This window comes from Chlamydotis macqueenii, chromosome 34, assembly GCF_036417535.1.
Source record: "Chlamydotis macqueenii isolate bChlMac1 chromosome 34, bChlMac1.mat, whole genome shotgun sequence".
Classification (NCBI taxonomy): domain Eukaryota; kingdom Metazoa; phylum Chordata; class Aves; order Otidiformes; family Otididae; genus Chlamydotis; species Chlamydotis macqueenii.
In genome coordinates this window covers 53,015-75,621 of record NC_141589.1, presented here as the reverse complement: position 1 = coordinate 75,621, position 22,607 = coordinate 53,015, and the positions used below count along the sequence as shown (strand labels likewise).

The window sequence follows — 22,607 nt, the reverse complement described above, 5'->3', positions numbered from 1 at the left end:
CCTGTCCCCTATAGCACCCATAGCACATCCCCTATAGCCCCATGGCATATCCCCTATAGCCGACATAGCACATCCCCTATAGCCCCATGGCACATCCCCTATAGCCCCATAGCCTGTCCCCTATAGCCCCCATGGCACATCCCCTATAGCCCCCATAGCACATCCAATATGGCCCCCTGGCACATCCCCTATAGCCCCATGGCACATCCCCTATAGCCCCCGTTGCACATCCCCTATAGCCCCATGGCACATCCCCTATAGCCCCATAGCCTGTCCTCTATAGCCCCCATGGCACATCCCCTATAGCCCCATAGCCTGTCCCCTATAGCCCCCGTAGCACATCCCCTATAGTCCCCATGGCACATCCCCTATAGCCCCATAGCCTGTCCCCTATAGCCCCCATACCACATCCCCTATAGCCACATGGCCTGTCCCCTATAGCCCCCATGGCACATCCCCTATGGCCCCATGGCACATCCCCTATAGCCCCATAGAACATCCCCTATAGCCCCCATGGCACATCCCCTATGGCCCCATGGCCTATCCCCTATAGCCCCATAACACATCCCCTATAGCCCCATGGCCTATCCCCCATAGCCCCATGACACATCCCCTATAGCCCCCATATCATATCCCCTATAGCCCCATGGCCTGCCCCCTATAGCCCCCATGGCCTGTCCCCTATAGCCCCATAGCACATCCCCTATAGCCCCATGGCCTATCCCCTATAGCCCCATTACACATCCCCTATAGCCCCATGGCCTATCCCCCATAGCCCCATGACACATCCCCTATAGCCCCCATATCATATCCCCTATAGCCCCATGGCCTGTCCCCTAAAGCCCCCATAGCACATCACCTATAGCCCCATGGCACATCCCCTATAGCCCCCATAGCCTGTCCCCTATAGCCCCCGTTGCACATCCCCTATAGCCCCATGGCACATCCCCTATAGCCCCCATGGCACATCCCCTATAACCCCATGGCCTGTCCCCTATAGCCCCCATAGCACATCCCCTATAGCCCCCATCGCCTGTTTCCTATAGCCCCCGTAGCATATCACCTATGGGCCCATGGCACATCCCCTATAGCCCCCATAGCACAACCCCTATAGCCCAAGGGCACATCCCCTATAGCCCCATAGCACATCCCCTATAGGCCCCATAGCCTATCCCCTATATCCCCCATAGCACATCCCCTATGGCCCCATAGCACATCCCCTATAGGCCCCGTAGCACATTCCCTATAGCCTCATGGCCTGTCCCCTATAGCACCCATAGCACATCCCCTATAGCCCCATGGCACATCCCCTATAGCCCCATAGCACATCGCCTATAGCTCCATGGCACATCCCCTATAGCCCCATGGCACATCCCCTATAGCCCCCATAGCACATCCCCTATAGCCCCATGGCCTGGCCCCTGTAGCACCCATAGTACATCTCCTATAGCCCCATAGCACATCCAATATAGCCCCATGGCACATCCCCTATGGCCCCCATGGCACATCCCCTATAGCCCCATAGCCTGTCGCCTATAGCCCCCATAGCACATCCCCTATAGACCCATGGCCTGTCCCCTATAACCCCCATAGCACATCCCCTATGGCCCCCATAGCACATCCCCTATAGCCCCCATAGCACATCCCCTATAGCCCCATACCACATCCCCTATAGCCCCCATGGCACATCCCCTATAGCCCCATAACACATCCCCTATAGCCCTCATAGCACATCCCCTATATCCCCTATGGCACATCCCCTATAGCCCCCATAGCACATCCCCTATAGCCCTGTAGCCTGCCCCCTATAGCACCCATAGCACATCCCCTATGGCCCCCATAGCACATCCCCTATAGCCCCCATGGCACATCCCCTATAGCCCCATACCACATCCCCTATAGCTCCCATGGCACATCCCCTATAGCCCACATAGCACATCCCCTATAGCCCCCATAGCACATCCCCTATAGCCCCATACCACATCCCCTATAGCCCCCATGGCACATCCCCTATAGCCCACATAGCACATCCCCTGTAGCCCCATGGCCTGTCCCCTATAGCCCCCATGGCACATCCCCTATAGCACCATAGCACATCCCCTATAGCCCAATGGCACATCCCCTATAGCCCCATGGCCTGTCCCCTATAGCCCGCATAGCACATCCCCTATGGCCCCATGGGACATCACCTATGGCCCCATAGCACATCACCTATAGCCCCATAGCACATCCCCTATAGTCCCTATGGCATATCCCCGACAGCCCCATGGCACATCCCCTATAGCCCCCATAGCCTGTCCCCTATAGCCCCATGGCACATCCCCTATAGCCCCCATAGACTGTCCCCTATTGCCCCATAGCCTGTCCCATATAGCCCCATGGCCTGTCCCCTATAGCCCCCATAGCACATCCCCTATGGCCCCATAGCACATCCCCTATAGCCTCCATAGCCTGTCCCCTATAGCCCCCATGGCCTGTCCCCTATAGCCCCCGTAGCACATCCCCTATATCCCCCATAGCACATCCCCTATAGCCCCATGGCCTGGCCCCTATAGCACCCATAGCACATCCCCTATAGCCCCATGGCACATCCCCCCTAGCCCCCATAGCACATCCCCTATAGCCCCATGGCCTGGCCCCTATAGCACCCATAGCACATCCCCTATAGCCCCATGGCACATCCCCTAAGCACCCATCGCACATCCCGTATGGCCCCCATAGCACAGCCCCTATAGCCCCATAGCACATCCCCTATAGCCCCCATAGCACATCCCCTGTAGCCCCATGGCCTGGCCCCTATAGCACCCATAGCACATCCCCTATAGCCCCCATAGCACATCCCCTATAGCCCCCATCGCCTGTCCCCTATAGCCCCCATAGCACATCCCCTATAGCCCCGTGGCACGTCCCATATAGCCCCCATAGCCTGTCCCCTATTGCCCCATAGGCTGTCCCATATAGCACCATGGCCTGTCCCCTATAGCCCCATAGCAAATCCCCTATAGCCCCATAGCCTGTCCCCTATAGCACTCATAGCACATCCCCTATAGCCCCATGGCATATCCCCTATAGCCGACATAGCACATCCCCTATAGCCCCATGGCACATCCCCTATAGCCCCATAGCCTGTCCCCTATAGCCCCATGGCACATCCCCTATAGCCCACATAGCACATCCCCTATAGCCACATGGCACATCCCCTATAGCCCCATAGCCTGTCCCCTATAGCCCCATAGCACATCCCCTATAGCCCCCATAGCACATCCAATATGGCCCCCTGGCACATCCCCTATAGCCCCATGGCACATCCCCTATAGCCCCATAGCCTGTCCCCTATAGCCCCCATGGCACATCCCCTATAGCCCCATAGCCTGTCCCCTATAGCCCCCGTAGCACATCCCCTATAGTCCCCATGGCACATCCCCTATAGCCCCATAGCCTGTCCCCTATAGCCCCCATAGCACATCCCCTATAGCCACATGGCCTGTCCCCTATAGCCCCATGGCACATCCCCTATGGCCCCATAACCTGTCTCCTATAGCCCCATGGCACATCCCCTATAGCCCCCATAGCATATCCCCTATAGCCCCATGGCCTGTCCCCTATAGTCCCATGGCACATCCCCTATGGCCCCATAGCACATCCCCTATAGCCCCATAGCCTGTCCCCTAAAGCCCCCATAGCACATCACCTATAGCCCCATGGCACATCCCCTATAGCCCCCATAGCACATCCCCTATAGCCGTCATAGCACATCCCCTATATCCCCCATAGCACATCCCCTATAGCCCCCATAGCACATACCCTATAGCCCCATGGCCTGTCCCCTATAGCCCCCATAACACATCCCCTATAGCCCCATAGCCTGCCCCCTATAGCCCCCATGGCCTGTCCCCTATAGCCCCATAGCACATCCCCTATAGCCCCATGGCACATCCCCTATAGCCCCCATAGCACATCCCCTATGGCCCCCATAGCACATTCCCTATAGCCCCCATAGCACATCCCCTATAGCCCACATAGCACATCCCTTATAGCCCCATGGCCTGTCCCCTATAGCCCCCATGGCACATCCCCTATAGCCCCATAGCACATCCCCTATAGCCCCATGGCACATCCCCTCTAGCCCCATGGCCTGTCCCCTATAGCCCCCATAGCACATCCCCTATGGCCCCATGGGACATCACCTCTGGCCCCATAGCACATCCCCTATAGTCCCTATGGCATATCCCCTACAGCCCCATGGCACATCCCCTATAGCCCCCATACCCTGTCCCCTATAGCCCCATGGCACATCCCCTATAGCCCCCATGGCACATCCCCTATAGCCCCCATAGCCTGTCCCCTATTGCCCCATAGCCTGTCCCGTATAGCCCCATGGCCTGTCCCCTATAGCCCCCATAGCACATCCCCTATAGCCTCCATAGCCTGTCCCCTATAGCCCCCATGGCCTGTCCCCTATAGCTCCCGTAGCACATCCCCTATATCCCCTATAGCACATCCCCTATAGCCCCATGGCCTGGCCCCTATAGCACCCATAGCACATCCCCTATAGCCCCATGGCACATCCCCCCTAGCCCCCATAGCACATCCCCTATAGCCCCATGGCCTGTCCCCTATAGCCCCCATACCACATCCCCTATAGCCTCCATAGCCTGTCCCCTATAGCCCCCATGGCCTGTCCCCTATAGCCCCCGTAGCACATCCCCTATATCCCCCATAGCACATCCCCTGTAGCCCCATGGCCTGGCCCCTATAGCACCCATAGCACATCCCCTATAGCCCCCATGGCACATCCCCAAAAGCCCCATAGCACATCCCCTATAGCCCCATGGCCTGTCCCCTATAGCCCCCAGAGCACATCCCCTATAGCCCCCATCGCCTGTCCCCTATAGCCCCCATAGCACATCCCCTATAGCCCCGTGGCACGTCCCCTATAGCCCCCATAGCCTGTCCCCTATTGCCCCATAGGCTGTCCCATATAGCACCCATAGCACATCCCCTATAGCCCCATGGCATATCCCCTATAGCCGACATAGCACATCCCCTATAGCCCCATGGCACATCCCCTATAGCCCCATAGCCTGTCCCCTATAGCCCCATGGCACATCCCCTATAGACCCATAGCCTGTCCCCTATAGCCCCATAGCACATCCCCTATAGCCCCCATAGCACATCCAATATGGCCCCCTGGCACATCCCCTATAGCCCCATGGCACATCCCCTATAGCCCCCGTTGCACATCCCCTATAGCCCCATGGCACATTCCCTATAGCCCCATAGCCTGTCCCCTATAGCCCCCATGGCCTGTCCCCTATAGCCCCCGTAGCACATCCCCTATAGTCCCCATGGCACATCCCCTATAGCCCCATAGCCTGTCCCCTATAGCCCCCATAGCACATCCCCTATAGCCACATGGCCTGTCCCCTATAGCCCCCATGGCACATCCCCTATGGCCCCATGGCACATCCCCTATAGCCCCATAGCACATACCCTATAGCCCCCATGGCACATCCCCTATGGCCCCATGGCACATCCCCTATGGCCCCATGGCCTATCCCCTATAGCCCCATAACACATCCCCTATAGCCCCATAGCCTGTCCCCTAAAGCCCCAATAGCACATCACCTATAGCCCCATGGCACATCCCCTATAGCCCCCATAGCACATACCCTATAGCCCCATGGCCTGTCCCCTATAGCCCCCATAACACATCCCCTATAGCCCCATAGCCTGCTCCCTATAGCCCCCATGGCCTGTCCCCTATAGCCCCATGGCACATCCCCTATAGCCCCCATAGCACATCCCCTATGGCCCCCATTGCACATCCCCTATAGCCCCCATAGCACATCCCCTATAGCCCCCATGGCACATCCCCTATAGCCCACATAGCACATCCCTTATAGCCCCATGGCCTGTACCCTATAGCCCCCATGGCACATCCCCTATAGCCCCATAGCACATCCCCTATAGGCCCATGGCACATCCCCTATAGCCCCATGGCCTGTACCCTATAGCCCAATAGCACATCCCCTATAGCCCCCACAGCACATCCCCTATGGCCCCATGGGACATCTCCTATAGCCCCATAGCACATCTCCTATAGCCCCATAGCACATCCCCTATAGCCCCCATAGCCTGTCCCCTATAGCCCCATGGCACAACCCCTATAGCCCCCATAGCCTGTACCCTATTGCCCCATAGCCTGTCCCATATAGCCCCATGGCCTGTCCCCTATAGCACCCATAGCACATCCCCTGTAGCCCACATAGCACATCCCCTATAGCCCCCATAGCACATTCCCTATAGCCCCATGGCCTGTCCCCTATAGCCCCCGTAGCACATCCCCTATAGCCCCATAGCCTGTCCCCTATAGCGCCCGTAGCACATCCCCTATGGCCACCATAGCACATCCCCTATAGCCCCATAGCACATCGCCTATAGCCCCATGGCCTGGCCCCTATCGCCCCCATAGCACATCCCCTATAGCCCCCATCGCCTGTCCCCTATAGCCCCCATAGCACATCCCCTATAGCACCGTGGCACGTCCCCTATAGCCCCCATAGCCTGTCCCCTATTGCCCCATAGGCTGTCCCATATAGCGCCATGGCCTGTCCCCTATAGCCCCATAGCACATCCCCTATAGCCCCCATCGCCTGTCCCCTATAGCCCCCTGGCACATCCCCTATAGTTCCATGGCACATCCCCTATAGCACCCGTAGCACATCCCCTATAGCCCGATGGCACAGCCCCTATAGCCCCATAGCCTGTCCCCTATAGCCCCATGGCAAATCCCCTATAGCCCACATAGCACATCCCCTATAGCCACATGGCCTGTCCCCTATGGCCCCCATGGCACATCCCCTATGGCCCCATGGCACATCCCCTATAGTCCCATAACCTGTCTCCTATAGCCCCATGGCACATCCCCTATAGCCCCATAGCCTGTCCCCTATAGCCTCATGGCACATCCCCTATAGCCCCATAGCCTGTCCCCTATAGCCCCCATGGCACATCGCCTATAGCCCCATGACACATCCCCTATAGCCCCATGGCCTGTCCCCTATAGCCCCCATAGCACATCCCCTATGGCCCCATGGCACATCCCCTATAGCCCTCATAGCACATCCCCTATATCCCCCATAGCACATCCCCTATAGACCCCATAGCACATCCCCTATAGCCCCCATGGCCTGTCCCCTATAGCCCCCATAACACATCCCCTATAGCCCCATAGCCTGTCCCCTATAGCAGCCATAGCACATCCCCTATGTCCCCCATAGCACATCCCCTATAGCCCCCATAGCACATCCCCTATAGCCCCCATGGCACATCCCCTATAGCCCACATAGCACATCCCCTATAGCCCCATGGCCTGTCCCCTATAGCCCCCATGGCACATCCCCTATTGCCCCATAGCACATCCCCTATAGCCCCATAGCACATCCCCTATAGTCCCCATGGCATATCTCCTACAACCCCATGGCACATCCCCTATAGCCCCCATAGCCTGTCCCCTATAGCCCGATGGCACATCCCCTATAGCCCCCATAGCCTGTCCCCTATAGCCCCCAGAGCACATCCCCTATAGCCTCCATAGCCTGTCCCCTATAGCCCCCATGGCCTGTCCCCTATAGCCCCCGTAGCACATCCCCTATATCCCCCATAGCACATCCCCTATAGCCCCATGGCCTGGCCCCTATAGCACCCATAGCACATCCCCTATAGCCCGATAGCACATCCCCTACAGCCCCCATAGCACATCCCCTGTAGCCCAAAGGCCTGGCCCCTATAGCACCCATAGCACATCCCCTATAGCCCCCATAGCACATCCCCTATAGCCCCATAGCCTGTCCCCTATAGCACCCATAGCACATCCCCTATAGCCCCATGGCACATCCCCTATAGCCCACATAGCACATCCACTATAGCACTATGGCCTGTCCCATATAGCACCCATAGCACATCTCCTATAGCCCCATAGCCTGTCCCCTATAGCACCCATAGCACATCCCCTGTAGCCCACATAGCACATCCCCTATAGCCCCCATAGCACATTCCCTATAGCCCCATGGCCTGTCCCCTATAGCCCCCGTAGCACATCCCCTATGGCCACCATAGCACATCCCCTATAGCCCCATAGCACATCCCCTATAGCCCAATGGCACATTCCCTATTGCCCCATAGCACATCCCCTATAGCCCCCATAGCACATCCCGTATAGGCCCCATGGCCTGGCCCCTATAGCCCCCATATCACATCCCCTATAGCCCCATGGCACATCCCCAAACGCCCCATAGCACATCCCCTATAGCCCCATGGCCTGTCCCCTATATCCCCCATAGCACATCCCCTATAGCCCCCATCGCCTGTCCCCTATAGCCCCCATAGCACATCCCCTATAGCCCCGTGGCACGTCCCCTATAGCCCCCATAGCCTGTCCCCTATTGCCCCATAGTCTGTCCCATATAGCGCCATGGCATGTCCCCTATAGCCCCATAGCACATCCCCTATAGACCCATAGCCTGTCCCCTATAGCACCCATAGCACATCCCCTATAGTTCCATGGCACATCCCCTATAGCCCACATAGCACATCCCCTATAGCCCCATAGCCTGTCCCCTATAGCCCCATACCACATCCCCTATAGCCCCATGGCCTGGCCCCTATAGCACCCTTAGCTCATCCCCTATAGGCCCCATTGCACATCCCCTATAGCCCCCATGGCACATCCCCAAAAGCCCCATAGCACATCCCCTATAGCCCCATGGCCTGTCCCCTATCGCCCCCATAGCACATCCCCTATAGCCCCCATCGCCTGTCCCCTATAGCCCCCATAGCACATCCCCTATAGCACCGTGGCACGTCCCCTATAGCCCCCATAGCCTGTCCCCTATTGCCCCATAGGCTGTCCCATATAGCGCCATGGCCTGTCCCCTATAGCCCCATAGCACATCCCCTATAGCCCCCATCGCCTGTCCCCTATAGCCCCCTGGCACATCCCCTATAGTTCCATGGCACATCCCCTATAGCCCCCGTAGCACATCCCCTATAGCCCGATGGCACAGCCCCTATAGCCCCATGGCCTGTCCCCTATAGCCCCATGGCAAATCCCCTATAGCACACATAGCACATCCCCTATAGCCACATGGCCTGTCCCCTATGGCCCCCATGGCACATCCCCTATGGCCCCATGGCACATCCCCTATAATCCCATAACCTGTCTCCTATAGCCCCATGGCACATCCCCTATAGCCCCATAGCCTGTCCCCTATAGCCTCATGGCACATCCCCTATAGCCCCATAGCCTGTCCCCTATAGCCCCCATGGCACATCGCCTATAGCCCCATGACACATCCCCTATAGCCCCATGGCCTGTCCCCTATAGCCCCCATAGCACATCCCCTATGGCCCCATGGCACATTCCCTATTGCCCCATAGCACATCCCCTATAGCCCCATGGCACATCCCCTATAGCCCCATAGCCTGTCCCCTATATCCCCATGGCAAATCCCCTATAGCCCCCATGGCACATCCTCTATAGCCCCATAGCAAATCCCCTATAGCCCCATGGCACATCCCCTATAGCCCCATAGCCTGTCCCCTATAGCCCCATGGCAAATCCCCTATAGCCCCATGGCACATCCCCTATAGCCCCATGGCCTGTCCCCTATAGCACCCATAGCACAGCCCCTATAGCCCCCGTAGCACATCCCCTATAGCCCGATGGCACAGCCCCTATAGCCCCATAGCCTGTCCCCTATAGCCCCCGTAGCACATCCCCTATAGCCCCCATGGCACATCCCCTATAGCCCCATAGCACATCCCCTATAGCCTCATGGCCTGTCCCCTATAGCCCCCATGGCCTGTCCCCTATAGCCCCATAGCACATCCCCTATGGTCCCATGGCACATCCCCTATAGCCACATGGCCTGTCCCCTATGGCCCCCATGGCCTGTCCCCTATAGCCCCATAGCACATCCCCTATAGCCCCCATAGCACATCCCCTATAGCCACATGGCCTGTCCCCTATGGCCCCCATGGCACATCCAATATGGCCCCCTGGCACATCCCCTATAGCCCCATAGCCTGTCCCCTGTAGCCCCATGGCACATCCCCTATAGCCCCCATAGCCTGTCCCCTATAGCCCCATAGCCTGTCCCCTATAGCCCCCGTAGCACATCCCCTATAGCCCCCATAGCACATCCCCTATAGACACATGGCCTGTCCCCTATGGCCCCCATGGCACATCCCCTATGGCCCCATGGCACATCCCCTATAGTCCCATAACCTGTCTCCTATAGCCCCGTGGCACATCCCCTATAGCCCCATAGCCTGTCCCCTATAGCCCCATGGCACATCCCCTATAGCCCCATAGCCTGTCCCCTATAGCCCCATGGCACATCCCTGATAGCCCCATGGCCTATCCCCTATAGCCCCATGACACATCCCCTATAGCCCCATGGCCTCTCCCCTATAGCCCCCATAGCACATCCCCTATGGTCCCATGGCACATCCCCTATAGCCCTCATAGCACATCCCCTATATCCCCCATAGCACATCCCCTATAGACCCCATAGCACATCCCATATAGCCCCATGGCCTGTCCCCTATAGCCCCCATAACACATCCCCTATAGCCCCATAGCCTGTCCCCTATAGCACCCATAGCACATCCCCTATGGCCCCCATAGCACATCCCCTATAGCCCCATGGCCTGTCCCCTATAGCCCCCATAACACATCCCCTATAGCCCCATAGCCTGTCCCCTATAGCACCCATAGCACATCCCCTATAGCCCCCATAGCACATCCCCTATAGCCCCCATGGCACATCCCCTATAGCCCACATAGCACATCCCCTATACCCCCATGGCCTGTCCCCTCTAGCCCCCATGGCACATCCCCTATTGCCCCATAGCACATCCCCTATAGCCCCATGGCACATCCCCTATAGCCCCATAGCACATCCCCTATAGCCCCCATAGCACATCCCCTATAGCCCCATGGCACATCCCCTATAGCCCCATGGCCTGTCCCCTATAGCCCCCATAGCACATCCCCTATGGCCCCATGGGACATCACCTATAGCCCCATAGCACATCCCCTATAGTCCCCATGGCATATCCCCTACAGCCCCATGGCACATCCCCTATAGCCCCCATAGCCTGTCCCCTATAGCCCCATGGCACATCCCCTATGGCCCCCATAGCCTGTCCCCTATAGCCCCCATAGCACATCCCCTATAGCCTCCATAGCCTGTCCCCTATAGCCCCCATGGCCTATCCCCTATATCCCCCATAGCACATCCCCTATAGCCCCATGGCCTGGCCCCTATAGCACCCATAGCACATCCCCTATAGCCCCCATAGCACATCCCCTATAGCCCCCATGGCACATCCCCAAAAGCCCCATAGCACATCCCCTATAGCCCCATGGCCTCTCCCCTATAGCCCCCATAGCACATCCCCTATAGCCCCCATAGCCTGTCCCCTATTGCCCAATAGGCTGTCCCATATAGCGCCATGGCCTGTCCCCTATAGCCCCATAGCACATTTCCTATAGCCCCATAGCCTGTCCCCTATAGCCCCCGTAGCACATCCGCTATAGTCCCCATGGCACATCCCCTATAGCCCCATAGCCTGTCCCGTATAGCCCCCATAGCACATCCCCTATAGCCCCATGGCACATCCTCTATAGCCCCCATAGCACATCCCCTATAGCCCCATGGCCTGTCCCCTATAGCCCCCATAGCACATCCCCTATGGCCCCATAGCACATCCCCTATAGCCCCCATAGCACATCCCCTATAGCCCCATGGCCTGTCCCCTATAGCCCCCATAGCACATCCCCTATGGCCCCCATAGCACATCCCCTATAGCCCCCATAGCATATTTCCTATAGCCCCATACCACATCCCCTATAGCCCCCATGGCACATCCCCTATAGCCCCATAGCACATCCCCTGTAGCCCCATGGCCTGTCCCCTATAGCCCCCATGGCACATCCCCTATAGCCCCATAGCACATCCCCTATAGCCCTCATAGCACATCCCCTATATCCCCCATAACACATCCCCTATAGCCCCCATAGCACATCCCCTATAGCCCTCATAGCACATCCCCTATATCCCCCATGGCACATCCCCTATAGCCCCCATAGCACATCCCCTATAGCCCCATAGCCTGTCCCCTATAGCAACCATAGCACATCCCCTATGGCCCCCATAGCACATCCCCTATAGACCCATACCACATCCCCTATAGCCCCCATGGCACATCCCCTATAGCCCCCATAGCACATCCCCTATAGCCCCCATGGCACATCCCCTATAGCCCACATAGCACATCCCCTATAGCCCCCATGGCACATCCCCTATAGCCCACAAAGCACATCCCCTATAGCCCCATGGCCTGTCCCCTATAGCCCCCATAGCACATCCCCTATGGCCCCATGGGACATCACCTATAGCCCCATAGCACATCCCCTATAGCCCCATAGCACATCCCCTATAGTCCCCATGGCATATCTCCTACAACCCCATGGCACATCCCCTATAGCCCCCATGGCCTGTCCCCTATAGCCCCATGGCACATCCCCTATAGCCCCCATAGCCTGTCCCCTATAGCCCCCAGAGCACATCCCCTATAGCCTCCATAGCCTGTCCCCTATAGCCCCCATGGCCTGTCCCCTATAGCCCCCGTAGCACATCCGCTATAGTCCCCATGGCACATCCCCTAGAGCCCCATGGCCTGTCCCCTATAGCCCCCATAGCACATCCCCTATGGCCCCCATAGCACATCCCCTATAGACCCATACCACATCCCCTATAGCCCCCATGGCACATCCCCTATAGCCCCATAGCACATCCCCTATAGCCCCATGGCCTGTCTCCTATAGCCCCATGGCACATCCCCTATAGCCCCATGGCCTGTCCCCTATAGCCCCCATAGCACATCCCCTATGGCCCCATGGGACATCACCTATGGCCCCATAGCACATCCCCTATAGCCCCATAGCACATCCCCTATAGTCCCTATGGCATATCCCCTACAGCCCCATGGCACATCCCCTATAGCCCCCATAGCCTGTCCCCTATAGCCCCATGGTACATCCCCTATAGCCCCCATGGCACATCCCCTATAGCCCCCATAGCCTGTCCCCTATAGCCCCATGGCACATCCCCTATATCCCCCATAGCACATCCCCTATAGCCCCATGGCCTGTCTCCTATAGCCCCATGGCACATCCCCTCTAGCCCCATGGCCTGGCCCCTATAGCACCCATAGCACATCCCCTATAGCCCCATGGCACATCCCCCCTATCCCCCATAGCACATCCCCTATAGCCGCATAGCCTGTCCCCTATAGCCCCATGGCACATCCCCCCTATCCCCCATAGCACATCCCCTATAGCCCCATGGCCTGGCTCCTATAGCACCCATAGCACATCCCCTATAGCCCCGTGCCACGTCCCCTATAGCCCCCATAGCCTGTCCCCTATTGCCCCATAGGCTGTCCCATATAGCGCCATGGCCTGTCCCCTATAGCCCCATAGCACATCCCCTATAGCCCCATAGCCTGTCCCCTATAGCACCCATAGCACATCCCCTATAGCCCCATGGCACATCCCCTATAACCCACATAGCACATCCCCTATAGCCCCATGGCCTGGCCCCTATAGCCCCCATAGCACATCCCCTATAGCCCCCATCGCCTGTCCCCTATAGCCCCCATAGCACATCCCCTATAGCCCCGTGGCACGTCCCCTATAGCCCCCATAGCCTGTCCCCTATTGCCCCATAGGCTGTCCCATATAGCGCCATGGCCTGTCCCCTATAGCCCCATAGCACATCCCCTATAGCCCCCATCGCCTGTCCCCTATAGCCCCCTGGCACATCCCCTGTAGCCCCATGGCACATCCCCTATAGCCCCATAGCCTGTCCCCTATAGCCCCATGGCAAATCCCCTATAGCCCACATAGCACATCCCCTATAGCCCCATAGCCTGTCCCCTATAGCCCCCGTAGCACATCCCCTATAGCCCCCATGGCACATCCCCTATAGCCCCATAGCCTGTCCCCTATAGCCCCCATAGCACATGCCCTATAGCCCCCATGGCACATTCCCTATAGCCCCATAGCACATCCCCTATAGCCCCATAGCACATCCCCTATAGTCCCCATGGCATATCCCCTACAGCCCCATGGCACATCCCCTATAGCCCCCATATCCTGTCCCCTATAGCCCCCATAGCACATCCCCTATAGCCTCCATAGCCTGTCCCCTATAGCCCCCATGGCCTGTCACCTATAGCCCCCGTAGCACATCCCCTATATCCCCCATAGCACATCCCCTATAGCCCCATGGCCTGGCCCCTATAGCACCCATAGCACATCCCCTATAGCCCCATAGCACATCCCCTATAGCCCCGATAGCACATCCCCTGTAGCCCAATGGCCTGGCCCCTATAGCACCCATAGCACATCCCCTATAGCCCCCATAGCACATCCCCTATAGCCCCCATGGCACATCCCCAAAAGCCCCATAGCACATCCCCTATAGCCCCATGGCCTCTCCCCTATAGCCCCCATAGCACTTCCCCTATAGCCCCCATCGCCTGTCCCCTATAGCCCCCATAGCACATCCCCTATAGCCCCGTAGCACGTCCCCTATAGCCCCCATAGCCTGTCCCCTATTGCCCAGTAGGCTGTCCCATATAGCGCCATGGCCTGTCCCCTATAGCCCCATAGCACATCCCATATAGCCCCATAGCCTCTCCCCTATAGCCCCCATAGCACATCCCCTATAGCCCCATGGCACATCCCCTATAGCCCACATAGCACATCCCCTATAGCACCATGGCCTGTCCCCTAAAGCCCCATGGCACATCCCCTATGGCCCCATAGCACATCCCCTATAGCCCCATGGCACATCCCCTATAGCCCCCATAGCACATCCCCTATTGCCCCATGGCACATCCCCTATAGCCCCATGGCCTATCCCCTATAGCCCCATGACACATCCCCTATAGCCCCATGGCCTGTCCCCTATAGCCCCCATAGCACATCCCCTATGGCCCCATGGCACATCCCCTATAGCCCCCATAGCACATCCCCTATAGACCCCATAGCACATCGCCTATAGCCCCAAGGCCTGACCCCTATAGCCCCCATAGCACATCCCCTATAGCCCCCATAGCACATCCCCTATAGCCCCCATGGCACATCCCCTATAGCCCCATGGCACATCCCCTCTAGCCCCATGGCCTGTCCCCTATAGCCCCCATAGCACATCCCCTATGGCCCCCATAGCACATCCCCTATAGCCCCATGGCCTATCCCCTATAGCCCCCACAGCACATCCCCTATGGCCCCATAGCACATCCCCTATAGCCCCATAGCACATCCCCTATAGCCCCATAGCCTGTCCCCTATTGCCCCATGACACATCCCCTATAGCCCCATGGCCTGTCCCCTATAGCCCCCATAGCACATCCCCTATGGCCCCATGGCACATCCCCTATAGCCCCCATAGCACATCCCCTATAGACCCCATAGCACATCGCCTATAGCCCCAAGGCCTGACCCCTATAGCCCCCATAGCACATCCCCTATAGCCCCCATAGCACATCCCCTATAGCCCCCATGGCACATCCCCTATAGCCCCATGGCACATCCCCTCTAGCCCCATGGCCTGTCCCCTATAGCCCCCATAGCACATCCCCTATGGCCCCCATAGCACATCCCCTATAGCCCCATGGCACATCCCCTCTAGCCCCATGGCCTGTCCCCTATAGCCCCCATAGCACATCCCCTATTGCCCCATAACACATCCCCTATAGCCCCATGGCACATCCCCTCTAGCCCCATAGCCTGTCCCCTATAGCCCCATGGCACATCCCCTATAGCCCCCATAGCCTGTCCCCTATAGCACCCATAGCACATCCCCTATAGCCTCCATAGCCTGTCCCCTATAGGCCCCATGGCCTGTCCCCTATAGCCCCCGTAGCACATCCCCTATATCCCCCATAGCACATCCACTATAGCCCCATGGCCTGGCCCGTATAGCACCCATAGCACATCCCCTATAGCCCCATAGTACATCCCCTATAGCCCCCATAGCACATCCCCTGTAGCCCAATGGCCTGGCCCCTATAGCACCCATAGCACATCCCCTATAGCCCCCATAGCACATCCCCTATAGCCCCCATGGCACATCCCCAAAAGCCCCATAGCACATCCCCTATAGCCCCATGGCCTCTCCCCTATAGCCCCCATAGCACATCCCCTATAGCCCCCATCGCCTGTCCCCTATAGCCCCCTTAGGACATCCCCTATAGCCCCGTGGCACGTCCCCTATAGCCCACATAGCACATCCCCTATAGCACCATGGCCTGTCCCCTATAGCCCCATGGCATATCCCCTATGGCCCCATAGCACATCCCCTATAGCCCCATGGCACATCCCCTATAGCCCCCATAGCACATCCCCTATAGCCCCATGGCCTGTCCCCTATAGCCCCCATGGCCTGTCCCCTATAGCCCCATAGCACTTCCCCTATAGCCCCATAGCCTGTTCCTATAGCCCCATGGCCTGTCCCCTATAGCACCCATAGCACATCTCCTGTAGCCCCCATGGCACATCCCCTATAGCCCCCATGGCCTGTCCCCTATAGCCCCCATAGAACATCCCCTATAGCCCCCATAGCACATTCCCTATAGCCCCATGGCCTGTCCCCTATAGCCCCCATAGCACATCACCTATAGCGCCATAGCACATCCCCTATAGCCCCATGGCACATTCCCTATTGCCCCATAGCACATCCCCTATAGCCCCCATAGCACATCCCGTATAGGCCCCATGGCCTGGCCCCTATAGCACCCATAGCACATCCCCTATAGCCCCCATAGCACATCCCCTATAGCCCCCATGGCACATCCCCAAAAGCCCCATCGCACATCCCCTATAGCCCCATGGCCTGTCCCCTATAGCCCCCATAGCACATCCCCTATAGCCCCCATCGCCTGTCCCCTATAGCCCCCATAGCACATCCCCTATAGCCCCGTGGCACGTCCCCTATAGCCCACATAGCCTGTCCCCTATTGCCCCATAGGCTGTCCCATATAGCGCCATGGCCTGTCCCCTATAGCCCCATAGCACATCCCCTATAGCCCCATAGCCTGTCCCCTATAGCACCCATAGCAGATCCCCTATAGCCCCATGGCACATCCCCTATAGCCCCATAGCACATCCCCTATAGCCCCATAGCCTGTCCCCTATAGCCCCATAGCCTGTCCCCTATAGCCCCATGGCACATCCCCTATAGCCCCATGACCTATCCCCTATAGCCCCCATAACACATCCCCTATAGCCTCATAGCCTGTCCCCTATAGCACCCATAGCACATCCCCTATGGCCCCATGGCACATCCCCTATAGCCCTCATAGCACATCCACTATATCCCCCATAGCACATCCCCTATAGACCCCATAGCACATCCCCTATAGCCCCATGGCCTGTCCCCTATAGCCCCCATAACACATCCCCTATAGCCCCATAGCCTGTCCCCTATAGCACCCATAGCACATCCCCTATGGCCCCCATAGCACATCCCCTATAGCCCCCATGGCACATCCCCTATAGCCCACATAGCACATCCCCTATACCCCCATGGCCTGTCCCCTATAGCCCCCATGGCACATCCCCTATTGCCCCATAGCACATCCCCTATAGCCCCATGGCACATCCCCTATAGCCCCCATGGCCTGTCCCTATAGCCCCCATAGCACATCGCCTATAGCCCCATGGCACATCCCCTAAAGCCCCATAGCACATCCCCTATACCCCCCATAGCACATCCCCTATAGCCCGATGGCCTGTCCCCTATAGCCCCATGGCACATCCCCTATAGCCCCCATAGCACATCCCCTATAGCCCCATGGCACATCCCCTATAGCCCACATAGCACATCCCCTATAGCCCCATGGCCTGGCCCCTATACCCCCATGGCATATCCCCTATAGCCCCCATAGCACATCCCCTATAGGCCCATGGCCTGTCCCCTATAGCCCCCATAGCACATCCACTATGGCCCCATGGCACATCACCTATAGCCCCATAGCACATCCCCTATAGGCGCATAGCACATCCCCTATAGCCCCATAGCCGGTCCCATATAGCCCCATGGCACATCCCCTAAAGCCCCATAGCACATCCCCTATACCCCCCATAGCACATCCCCTATAGCCCGATGGCCTGTCCCCTATAGCCCCATGGCACATCCCCTATAGCCCCCATAGCACATCCCCTATAGCCCCATGGCACATCCCCTATAGCCCCATAGCACATCCCCTATGGGCCCATGGCACATCACCTATAGCCCCATAGCACATCCCCTATAGCCCCCATAGCCTGTCCCCTATAGCACCCATAGCACATCCCCTATAGCCCCATAGCACATCCCCTATAGCCCCCATAGCACAACCCCTATAGCCCCATGGCTTGTCTCCTATAGCCCCCATAGCACATCCCCTATAGCACCCATGGCCTGTCCCGTATAGCCCCCATAGCATATCACCTATGGCCCCACAGCACATCCCCTATAGCCCACATAGCACATCCCCTATAGCCCCATAGCCTGGCCCCTATGGCCCCCATGGCACATCCCCTATAGCCCCATAGCCTGTCCCCTACAGCCCCATGGCACATGCCCTATAGCCCCCATAGCACATCCCCTATAGCCCCATGGCACATCCCCTATAGCCCCATAGCACATCCCCTATAGCCCCCATCGCCTGTCCCCTATAGCCCCATAGCACATCCCCTACAGCCCCCATTGCACATCCCCTATAGCCCCATGGCACATCCCCTATAGCCCCATAGCACATCCCCTACAGCCCCCATTGCACATCCCCTATAGCCCCATAGCACATCCCCTATAGCCCCATAGCACATCCCCTATAGTCCCTATGGCATATCCCCTACAGCCCCATGGCACATCCCCTATAGCCCCCATAGCCTGTCCCCTATAGCCCCATGGTACATCCCCTATAGCCCCCATGGCACATCCCCTATAGTCCCCATAGCACATCCCCGATAGCCCCATGGCCTGTCCCCTATAGCCCCCATAGCACATCCCCTATAGCCCCCATAGCACATCCCCTACAGCCCCCATTGCACATCCCCTATAGCCCCATAGCACATCCCCTATAGCCCCATAGCACATCCCCTATAGTCCCTATGGCATATCCCCTACAGCCCCATGGCACATCCCCTATAGCCCCCATAGCCTGTCCCCTATAGCCCCATGGTACATCCCCTATAGCCCCCATGGCACATCCCCTATAGTCCCCATAGCACATCCCCGATAGCCCCATGGCCTGTCCCCTATAGCCCCCATAGCACATCCCCTATAGCCCCCATAGCACATCCCCTATAGCCCCATGGCACATCCCCTATAGCCCCATGGCTCATTCCCTATAGCGCCATATCACATCCCCTATAGCCCCCATAGCACATCCCCTATAGCCCCATGGCACATCCCCTATAGCCCCCATAGCACATCCCCTATAGCCCCCATAGCACATCCCCTATAGCCCCATAGCCTGTCTCCTATAGCCCCATAGCACATCCCCTATAGCCCCATAGCCTGTCCCCTATAGCCCCATGGCACATCCCCTATAGCCCACATAGTACATCACCTATAGCCCCATAGCCTGTCCCCTATAGCCCCATAGCACATCCCCTATAGCCCCCATAGCACATCCCCTATAGCCCCATAGCCTGTCTCCTATAGCCCCCATAGCACATCCCCTATAGCCCCATAGCACATCACCTATAGCCCCCATAGCACATCCCCTATATCCCCCATGGCACATCCCCTATAGCCCCATAGCACATCCCCTATAGCCCCATAGCCTGTCCCCTATAGCCCCATAGCCTGTCCCCTATAGCCCCATGGCCTGTCCCCTATAGCACCCATAGCACATCCCCTATAGCCCCATGGCCTGTCCCCTATAGCCCCCATAGCCTGTCCCCTATAGCCCCATGGCACATCCCCTATATCCCCCATGGCACATCCCCTATAGCCCCATAGCCTGTCCCCTATAGCCCCATGGCCTGTCCCCTATAGCACCCATAGCACATCCACTATAGCCCCATGGCACATCCCCTATAGCCCCATAGCCTGTCCCCTATAGCCCCATGGCAAATCCCCTATAGCCCCCATGGCACATCCCCTATAGCCCCATAGCCTGTCCCCTATAGCCCCATGGCACATCCCCTATAGCCCCATAGCCTGTCCCCTATAGCCCCATGGCACATCCGCTATAGCCCCCATGGCACATCCCCTATAGCCCCATAGCCTGTCCCCTACAGCCCCATGGCACATGCCCTATAGCCCACATAGCACATCCCCTATAGCCCCATAGCACATCCCCTATAGCCCCATGGCACATCCCCTATAGCCCCCATAGCACATCCCCTATAGCCCCATGGCACATCCCCTATAGCCCCATGGCTCATTCCCTATAGCGCCATATCACATCCCCTATAGCCCCCATAGCACATCCCCTATAGCCCCATGGCACATCCCCTATAGCCCCCATAGCACATCCCCTATAGCCCCCATAGCACATCCCCTATAGCCCCATAGCCTGTCTCCTATAGCCCCATAGCACATCCCCTATAGCCCCATAGCACATCCCCTATAGCCCCATGGCACATCCCCCCTAGCCCCCATAGCACATCCCCTATAGCCCCCTCGGCACATCCCCTACAGCCCCTTGCCGTCCCCCGCCCCCCTGCGGCCCCTATAGGAGCTGTGCGTGCAGGGGGGGCCGGGACCCCGGGGCGCTGCGGGAGGCGCTGGCGGAGCTGCGGGAGCACAACCGGGCGCTGCAGCAGCACCTGCACCGGCGGCTGGGCCAGGTGGGCTCCTGGGGTGGGGGGCACCTATGGGTGACAAGGGGGTCAGCTGGGGAGGCGTGGGGGCACCTATGGGGGATGGGGGTCTCCTGGGGAGGCGTGGGGGCACTTATGGGGGGCTTGGGGGGCACCTATGGGGGCGTGGGGGGACCTGGGGGGGCGTGGGGGCACCTATGGGGGCTGGGGGCACCTGGGGAGGCGTGAGGGGCACTTGTGGGGGCTTGGGTGGGCACCTATGGGGGTGGGGGGGCACCTACGGGGGGTTTGGGGGGCACCTATGGGGGCGTGGGGGCACCTGGGGAGGCGTGGGGGGCAGTTGTGGGGGGCTTGGGGTGGCACCTGGGGGGGCGCGGGGTGAGGGGGCACCTATGGGGGGCTTGCGGGGCACCTATGGGTGCTGCTGTGGGGCGGTGGGGGCAGATGCGGGGGCTGTGGGGCCCTGGTGGGGGGCTGTGGGCGCCGCGGTGCCGTGGGTGCCCCCGGGCTGGGCGCTGACCCCCGCGGGCGCAGGCGGAGGAGCTGCGGCGGGCGCTGGCGGCAGCGGGGGCGCGGGCGCGGGAGGCGGCGGAGGCGCGGGCCCGGCTGGAGCAGGAGCAGCGGGCGCTGCGGGGGCGGCTGCAGCGCCCCGGGGTGCCCCCCGGCCCCGCCGAGGCCGCCCTGCGCGCCCGCTGCCGCCGCCTCGAGGAGCTCCTGCACCGCGAGGCCGGGTGAGCCGGGGACCCAGGGCGCTGCTGGGTGGCCCAAGATGGCCCCGAGGTGGCCCCGGGGTGGCACAAGGGGGTCATGGGTGGCCCCAGGGTGGCACAAGATGGCCCCAGGGTGGCCCCAGGGTGGCACAAGATGGCCTCAGGGTGGCCCAGGGGGGTCATGGGTGGCCCCAGGGTGGCCCAGGGTGGTCATGGGTGGCCCCAGGGTGGCCCAGGGGGGTCCCAGGGTGACCCAAGGGGGTCATGGGTGGCCCCAGGGTGGCCCAAGATGGTCCCAGGGTGACCCAAGGGCATCATGGGTGGCCCCAGGGTGGCACAAGATGGTCCCAGGGTGACCCAAAGGGGTCATGGGTGGCCCCAGGGTGGCCCAAGATGGTCCCAGGGTGGCCCCAGGGTGGCACAAGATGGCCTCAGGGTGACCCAAGGGCATCATGGGTGGCCCCAGGGTGGCCCAAGATGGTCCCAGGGTGGCCCAGGGTGGTCATGGGTGGCCCCGGGTGATCCAGGGTGGTCCCAGATGGTCCCTAGCTGGTCCCAGGGTGACCCAGACTGGCCAATGCTGACCCCCGGGTGGTCCAAGATGGCCTCAGGGTGACCCAAGATGGCCCCAGGGTGGTCCAAGATGGTCCCAAGATGGCGCCAAGGTGGCCCAGGGTGACCCAGGCTGGTCTCGGATGACACCAGGGTGGTCCCAGATGGTCCCTGGGTGACCCAGCATGGTTTTGGGTGGCCCAGGGTGGTCTCAGGTGGTCCCAGATGCTCCCTAGCTGGTCCCAGGGTGACCCAGGCTGGCCAGTGCTGACCCCCGGGTGGTCCAAGATGGGCCCCAGGGTGGCCCAGGGTGGTCATGGGTGGCCCCAGGGTGGTCCAAGATGGCCTCAGGGTAGCCAATGGTGACACCAGGGTGGTCCGCAGTGGCTCAGAGTGGTCCCAGATGGTCCCTGGGTGGCCCCAAGGTGACTTCAGGGTTGCCCAGG

General features: G+C 59.2%; 1 protein-coding gene across 1 annotated transcript in view; it reads left to right on the top strand.

Moving 5' to 3' along the window:
* The window catches only part of MYH14 (myosin heavy chain 14), a 51,462-nt gene that overhangs the window by 25,199 nt on the left and 3,656 nt on the right, over positions 1-22,607 (top strand). The window contains exons 6-7 of the mRNA XM_086769331.1: positions 20,830-20,926; positions 21,434-21,630. Coding sequence (XP_086625457.1) covers positions 20,830-20,926; positions 21,434-21,630 — 294 coding nt within the window. The remainder of the gene's footprint in view (positions 1-20,829; positions 20,927-21,433; positions 21,631-22,607) is intronic.